Raw genomic sequence first — 8,765 nt, 5'->3', positions numbered from 1 at the left:
TAAGCTTAATGTTATTTTATTGCATTTTATGACACGATAAAATGTTTAAGGTACAATCGTCAATTTGATTGACATTGATATCAAACTAATAAAATTACAACCACGCCAATACTTTGCTGTATGTCCTATCGTCACTAACTTCAGCACGTTGCGAACTCAATATAGTTTTGCGACCCCAGCCTACGCTTGATGGGTGCACAGCCTCCTATGAGTGGGAAATATGGGCCCGTTTTAGATGCAAATGCAGATATTTTTATGTTCTAGTTTTTTTGGAATTTAGTTTTTGCTAAACCAGGGAGATGCCAGTAAATGAAAATTGGGACTTTGTGATGAATAAGAGTAAGGAATTCAGACGGTTACTTATAAGATACAATTTGAACAGTTACACATTAAATTGGCGCGCGTGATGTCAGTATGAGCACTGGAAGTCAGTTTGTCAAAACATTGACCATTTTTTGAAATTAAAGGAGTTTCTAAGGAAAGAAGACATCGCGAAATATTTCACAAATAGAGCTCCATTGAAAGTAGTAATTCAAATTTTCGATCCATGACTCTTACGTTTAAACGAAACAAGGCGATATTCCGACCGAAAGTGGGCGCGCTGAGATTGGCAAATTCTTTTCGTGTAAATGTCAGGGTTATCAAGTCGTGGACCGTTTCTTTTTGCCGCGCTTTTTCGACGCAAGTTTCAGCTGCGCTTCGATCAGGGCCATTCGCTTCTTGACAAAGTCATAGAATTCGTAATCCAATCGCATCCTGCTTCTCATTATTTCTTTGACCGCCTCCGGCGTGTCTCGCCGGTAGGAGGATGCAGCTCGCCTGATCGCCTCACTTTTGAAATGTTTGTGGTAGACGTCTGGCGCAGAGAGGAAAAACTGCGGCATGAGATGCTGCCATATACGTAGAGATCTTTCAAAGTGTTCTAGAAGGCCAACAAAGATATATTTCTCGACTACATTTCTCTTGGCTGTTTCCAGGGCCAAGTGCCCCTCGCTGCACATTTCCGATTGGCCGCAAAAGTACGGAATCAAAGACAGTTTGCCCGGCCGGCACTCTTCCAGCACTCGTATCACGCACTCTTCGAAGGAGGCGCTCCCGTTCAGCGAGCGGTGATTGTAGTAGTATGCAGAAAGCTTCCTCTCGAGCGGGTCGCGAATCAAGTTGATGTAGCCAGGCGGTTCCGCCACATCGTACTTTGAAAAATCTACAAACTTCACATGGCGATCGTACAAAAATGGCGCAGGTATACTCATGACTTTCGATACAAATCTAGCTTCTTGGTCAAGGTTAAGAGATCGTCTGTGATAATCTGAACTGATTCGCTGAAAATTGTTCCGCGCGGAGATATGTTCAGCGATCGCCAACAAACTTCGGCCGCCCGTCTTTCCAATCTTATTATAGATTACGCGGCTTATATTTTGAATAAGGATTAAGTCCAAAGGCAGCCCTGTTGCCGGGGTAACGAGATCTTCATCTTCTTCCTCGCTCCTTGTATTCAAGATTTCAGAAGTGTCTTCGATGGCTTCGGCGTCTTTGTCAAGAGGGTGGTTTCTTTGTAGCTTGAGTCGCATAAAAGAAGAATAGATTCCGAATAATGCGATGATGATGGTGACACTCAGCAACGATTTGTAGATGCTGGAAAACGGATCCCTCTCTGCTGTTTTCTGTATCCAGGCGACAACGGCGTTGTCTCCATGGTTTCCACGTTTTCTATTCAGAAATGAACATGGTTGGAATATCCGATTAAAAGAGATTCTACCCGTGAGGTAAAATAACATAAAAAAGCTGCAACACATGACAAAAATGCTGTAACATTGTTAATTCAACCGTGAACACTCTCTTCCTTTTTGCAGTGTTTTTGATATCAAGCATGATGCAAAAATGCAGAACACAATTTTGGTTAACCAGCAGCTATATCGTAACATTTTTAGCTGCCAGACTGTGTCAAAATTGTACATTCTTCTAGAGGGTGTATTTATAATTAGACTGTCGAGAGGCACCTGAAGACTATTGTTACACCATAAAAGGATAAGTTTAAGGGTAGTCAACAAGCGGGTATCGAGAAAATGTAATCAGTATGCTGAGGTACCATACAAATTAAAATGAGAAAGTAAATACTGCCCTCACTTCTCCCCCCATACATACTGATTACCAGTTCCTCTCTCCCCATTTCTCCTTTACACAGGCTCGAAACTGCTCTCTTCCCGCAACATAATTTTGTCAGCCTCCATCACAAACCCTCCGAAACAACGGTACTCCACTCGTTACCCGCTAGCTGGATTTTTTAAAGATACCTTCTGATCAAAACAATAAAATTTCGCCGCTTCCTGATGATAAAATATTTCCGTGTCCCGCCCGAGGTCACCCTTTCATGCGAACAGCTTTGTCAACGGTTGTTTTACACCTGAATATTTCTTAAACACGATTGGAACTAATTTGGGATAATTGGATTTTCATATTTTTCAAATTTCTCAAAAGTGCTAGTTGCTCTATAGCTTAATGTTACAAATTACTCCTAAAAACAAGTTTCCGACTTAAAAAGAAAAGCAGATGAGCTTACACTTGCGAATCAAATCGACATTACTTCACTATCCAATTATCCCAAATTAGTTCCAATCACATTCTTAATAGGTGCATAATATAAATTTTACCGAAAGTAAATATCGAAAACACTAAATATTGTCCTGCGATAAAATAGTTCTGATAAAATAGATTGAGGAAATGGACACAGCGGAGAGCATCTTTCTATATGTTGTAATGTTTTTAGTTCTGTTTTCACACGAGCTGGTACTCAAAGTTAAAAGGAACAGTCGTCGGAACTGCGCCTGTGCGAGTTTCTTGTTTTACAAACAATGTATTTCGTGCACGATATCTAGATGTACCTCATCATCATAGCTGCAACATTTAAATTATACGATGTAGATTATGACAGACATGTTTTAACTTTCATCAATCACCATCGTACCTTGGATACAGTGTTTACATTGGTCGTATGAGTCCCATACGACCTTTGAGCGCAGTTCCGACGGCTGTACGGTATCCCTGTAAGTACTATTATTAAGATATTATTGTCAAGTGAGTGTGAATATGTAGGCCACTCGCTCGTCGGGGGTCCTAAAGCCGTCACCTGAAATGCAGGAATTACGCAGTCGCAATGAAAAATTTACACATAATAGTCAGTTTACTCAGAGTAGAATCATCAATGTCCATTACTTTTGAAAATTTAGCTAAGGCTCAACAAGCAACCTCATAAAAGAGAGATCGCCCGCTACAAATCATCCCTTTTAGAGCTTAATGTCTCACGTAAGTGCTTGTATTCGCCAACGGTAAACATTTCACTGCCCCCAGATGTTGCTTAATTAATCACAGCCTCGTGGTCTGCACGCGCCGTCCTTCATTTGTCGTATAAAAGAAGAGAAAACAGTCTGATAGTGACGCAGATGAAATATATTGCTATAGCCATTCGCAGCAATATTTTGTGTCGAACTCAATAGTTTTTGTGTTTTCTATACTAGCCGAGGGGAAACCAGAAAGAAAATGGGCTTGTTCAAAATGTTGCCTGAAGAATCAGATAAGTTGATGGACACGTGACTTCCGTGATGGCATGTTAATTACACCATGCAAAACTTGAAAGCATTGCCTTAAACACGATTGGAACTAAATTGGGATAATTGGATTGCCAGAATTTCTCAAGAATTTTAGAAATTTCTCTAATTTTACACCGTATTTGCTTACCATCTTTAAAGTTTTATACAAAATTTACGATGCTGTTGAAATCTTATGAGTAAGAATCAGTGCATGATAGTATCTAATGCAATACTGTTCAAAACATATGAACAATATTCACATTTGAATGAAAATAGAGGTTTGTGTCTAGTTTCTTCATTACTGAAACACTAGTAATAATCTCAGTTTGTCACTTTTCCTCGACCAAAATGAAGCTTTTTGATTGATTTCAGTTAAGTCAGTCAGGGTCTTTTAAAATGTGCCCTGACTCAATTTAATGTTTATGAAGCCTTAAATTCATGAAAAAGCCAGGGGCATTTCAAAAATGCCCTGACCTCAAAATTCTTCAATTAGAGAAATTTTAAGCTTTTTGTCTCGTTTCTTCAGTACATTTACACAAAAATGAACTTATTTTCATAAAAATGAATCCGATGAAAGAGGTATGCAATAATCGTTGTGTTTTCATTGTTTTGTCCGATGAGAACAATATTTCAAATTTTACACTATTCTATCATTTTGTAAAATTTCAGCTGTAAAAATTTCGATTTCGTTACATTTTCCTAATAATTACTCTCATCCAATTTTCCCAAATTAGTTCCAATCGTGTTGCCTTCTAATTTAGCCTACTTACGAAAACGTTGGTTTAACTAAATCACGTGTGACCTAAATAGATGATCGTGACAAGCACACATTTCATAAAAAGGAATTTACTGACGAGTGAACTGAAAAAAAATCATGGAAAATCTTGAAATGTTGGTGACCAAAGCAACTATGGACACATCTTTCTGACAACAAATTTAAAGGGATACAGTCGTCGGAACTGTGCTCAAAGGTCGTATGGGACTCATACGACCAATGTGAACACTGTATCCAAGGTACGATGGTGATTGATGAAAGTTAAAACATGTCTGTCATAATCGACATTGTATAATTTAAATGTTGCAGCTATGATGATGAGGTGCATCTAGATATCGTGCACGAAATACATTGTTTGTAAACAAGAAACTCGCACAGGGGCAGTTCCGACGACTGTTTCCCTTTAAGGGGTATTGTGTCGTCGCTGTCTCTGAAAGACTATGTTTCAAATTTGATAATACTCCCGATACAGACGACTATGATGTGCCACATTTGCGACAGCGGGCATTTTACACTTATGCTCTCCATCGATGTAATACGACAACGTATATCAGCTGGTGGAACAGGGATTTGTCTGGAATTACGCAAATCCTTTTTTCGCCATGATGGTTTGGCCTAGACCCACTATTATCAATGTTGGTTGAGTGTGGACCTTTTAACATGGAATCGGGGTGGGTATTATATGGTGAGAGATTGCAACACATGACGACATTGAAACCTCCTCTATGTCATACCAGTGACGAACATACTTTTATTTATTCATCCGGGCAATTATTTTCAATCAATGCCCAAATCTCTTGCCCAGTGAAACGCCCAACATACAAATGTTTAAGGGTTAATCTTGTTGTATAATGAATTACGAAAGATATCGCACAACCAATAACAAATGGAGTCATAATAGGCTTGATAAATTGACCGTGTGCATTAATAGAGGAAATTCACAGCGGTTAGATCTGCGCAAGTACAAACGCATACATGGCGATCTATCTCCCAGCCTTGTTATGAACAGACGATGACAGGATACTCACCGCTGAAACTTTGCTTTCCCGCATCGCCGTGAAGCCAAAGAGGCGGCGGCCTGATTTTCTTGTACATTTATGTTCGCCCACTAAAAAAAAAGCAAACGTGTTGCCACTGTACTGGCTGGGTCACTCACACTTGCAGCTAGCATCACCGTGTACTAAGCTACGGGGTCGGAGGTCAGACGGTGGTGGCCAATCGTGGCCCGGGCACCTGGTGCGTCGGCTGCAACCCGATGTTACAGCGCTCGTATTGTTTTACCGATCGTTGTGTTATTTCAAGTTTCTGATTCAGGGGCAATGGGGTGTCTAAATTCCGATCTACGTGACGTGGGATCATTTCTATATCCTTCGCAGCTTTATTTTGCGTTCTGAAACCGTCACGACAAGTGCCCGGTTTTGACATCGCTATGGTAACTACGACCGACTAATAAATTACAGACAAACGTGTACCTTTCTGGTTTGATTTGGGAACAAAAATATGACTATTAATTCAAATATCATATTTACTGTTGGTTGCCTACTGAAATGTTACAGAGAAAATCCGGATGACGCGCCTGTCAATTAGACAACTTCGATTTTGAGTTGCTAATCAAACGTACAAGTTATCGAGTTGCTTATTAGCATATGCTAATTGGCCAATTGGTGGACACCATTGGAAATAACAACGTGGAACATTACCTTTGTAAAAGTATATGGATTACCAACTAAACCTGATTACGACAGATAACCTAGTGGTAAGCATAGCCGTTATTAGGGTATCCATACCGTTTTTGTTTTGTATAGTTTTTTTAACATGGATGTTACCTAGGTCGCCAATGGTATATAGTAAAACGTAATGGCCTCTTCGGGGTTGGGGGTGCCTTCAGCTTTTAATTGATCTCTTTTTGTCTAAATCGCAAAAGAGTAACAATAGCTGTAATAAATCGTACAGTAACTTTGAAATTACTTCTGCAATAAAAACGTTTGATGAGAGACGGAACGAGGGGTGACGCCAAGGCTTTACTCGTATTCCGTGATAGAACCGGTATAATCTTGAATCGTCCTACTGCCTCATGAAATTTCCTTATCGGGACATGAATGAAGGCCTTAAAGGGCCAGTAGCTGTATTTTTTGATGATTTTTGTCACGATATTTGTTCTGTTCTGGCATGGCAAATTCATGTTCTACTACCCAAGGCTTGTCGGAACACTAACTGTTAAGCTGGTCATCACAGAGTCTATACACGACGCACTGTTATTGTTTACATTTGCATTGAAGTCCGAACCAGAATTCACTTGTCTACAATAACACTGCAGTATGCACCTCGAAAGTGAAAGACTTAAACTTTTGCTCAAACTTTCCTTAAGGAATCTTTCAACCATTCTCTTTCAAAATCAAGAATAAAAATAGGGGGCCACCGTGCAAATTTTGGTACTAGAGAAACAAATTACCCAAGATTTGCCGATATTAGAAATTGAAAATGGCCGCCATCCCTGTGTTAACTCTATGGAGAAAATACAAATTTTCGAATTTCTAAAAACTAAGCCGGTGAAAAGTTTTCTTTCACCAAGAGCTTTAAAATGAACCTCCACATGTGGTATATCAGAAGAGAATTGTAAAAGTTTGAATGTCTGTCCCCGAGGTGCGTTCTATCGAGTCGACCGGCTGAATACTGTGTGTCTCAACATTCATTAGCAGGTTTAATAAATGTAAGAAACTCTAGTTGGCATTAAGAACAAAATTAGTGAAATTCATTAAAGGCACATGAGCTTTTGACATTATTTCATGATTTATAGATTAAAGGGACAAAGTAGGCCATTTTTCATAAATTTTGTTTGATACGAGATACTATTTATTTTGTTTGACATGTTGAACGATACTGAATGAATGGGTGACCATGCATATATTCGACCGCGGTTGTAGACACGATACATGAAACCATCGCGAAAATGAATTAATGGTCATGACCATTAATTCATTTTCGCCATGGTTTATTTTAATTTGTCTAAAACCGGGGCCGAATATATGGATGGTCACCCATTCATTCAGTATCGTTCAACATGTCAAACAAAATAAATAGTATCTCGTATCAAACAAAATTTATGAAAAATGGCCTACTTTATCCCTTTAAATTTAGTTCATAGAAATGTTCTAACTCAGAGATGTTTACTCCAGTATAATTGTCCACTGAGTGGGACTGCATGGGGAGGTTTCAGTGAGACAAATAATAAACAGGAGCCGCACCCAAATATGGCCGCCTCCATGCAACTACATGATAAACAGCATAAATGGAGCATGTACGCATTGAATCTTTAAAAATATAACGTGGTGCAACAGACCGAAAGGGTGAGAAATGGATTCACTCCACTTTGACAAAAAATTGTCCATTTTTTCACCTAAAATGGCAAGACTATGAAAATGGCGGAAAATTTAAAACGAACAAAAATCTGTTCAATTTCTTGCTTATTCTGCACAAGAAAATGTCGTCGAGGCATAGTTAATGACTATATCGTTCAATTTGTAGATTGCGATGAATATCTAAGGAAATTGGAGGTAGCTTGAGATTGGACAAATTTTGCAGAGTTGCAGCTCATAGGCCTTTAAAAGTTACAGGGTACTACTGGCCCTGGCTTTAAGCAAGAGTCGTAAGGAACGACTCGGTAATTCTGACAATATCAGAGGCATAACCAAGTTCAAATCTTCAAAATGTAATTTGGTTGTGGCCATCATTTTCTACAATTTTACGTTGATTCATAATTTTAACAGAAACTCTTTTACTATTACCTTCTACGTTAATAAACATCATTTAAATGAATTGATAAATGAACGAGAAAATGTCTAATTCAAAGCTGCTGTATGAGTTTGCGTGTGATGGGGTTATGATGATGATGATGTAGCTGGCAAAGTTCACCTGCCAGATGAACATTTTGCAGGCTAATATACTATGTTTCGATCCAAACTAGGGACTATGTGCCCGAAGGCAGTTGACCTTTGACCGACATCAGGAGAGCAAATGGTCTCATGTCTCAAGGGTACATAGCTCCTTGTTTGAGCGATGTTTTTCTCTTGCATATACATATATATATATATATATATATATATATATATATATATATATAAATATATAATATATATATATATCACTGTTATGTGGTTTATCGATGTTTATATATAATTTTCCGAAAACCGTATTTCCTTTGCAAAACATGTAATTTGATCAACTTTAAATCCCAAAGATGTCAGTTCGAAAATAGTTCAGGTCACAAGATAACTATGCTGCCCGCTACGTCATCAACAAGTTACCATTGAATCATAGAGGGCGCCACGTTCAATATATGAGGCATGTAATATAAAACAACATTGATACGCAGGCCAAAAACAACTCGCGAGATAGACTTGATC

At 38.8% G+C, this 8,765-nt stretch overlaps 1 protein-coding gene across 2 annotated transcripts; it reads right to left on the bottom strand.

The window, feature by feature from the left end:
- LOC139119002 (uronyl 2-sulfotransferase-like) lies at window positions 1-5,568 on the bottom strand. 2 transcript variants are annotated; one of them, XM_070682612.1, is made up of 2 exons: window positions 5,391-5,568; window positions 1-1,710 (listed from the first exon to the last, which is right to left on the bottom strand). In XM_070682612.1, the coding sequence occupies exon 2, from the start codon at window positions 1,569-1,571 to the stop codon at window positions 642-644; it is 930 nt and encodes a 309-aa protein (XP_070538713.1). In that variant the 5' UTR covers window positions 1,572-1,710; window positions 5,391-5,568; the 3' UTR covers window positions 1-641. The 2 variants fall into 2 exon arrangements, with proteins under 2 accessions (XP_070538713.1, XP_070538714.1); XM_070682613.1 differs by lacking the exon at window positions 5,391-5,568 and adding an exon at window positions 2,966-3,127.
- Window positions 5,569-8,765: the final 3,197 nt, after the last annotated feature.

The sequence above is a fragment of the Ptychodera flava genome, chromosome 19 (assembly GCF_041260155.1).
Source record: "Ptychodera flava strain L36383 chromosome 19, AS_Pfla_20210202, whole genome shotgun sequence".
NCBI lineage: Eukaryota > Metazoa > Hemichordata > Enteropneusta > Ptychoderidae > Ptychodera > Ptychodera flava.
The sequence above is the reverse complement of the archived record's forward strand: the minus strand, read 5'-3'. Positions and strand labels throughout refer to the sequence as shown.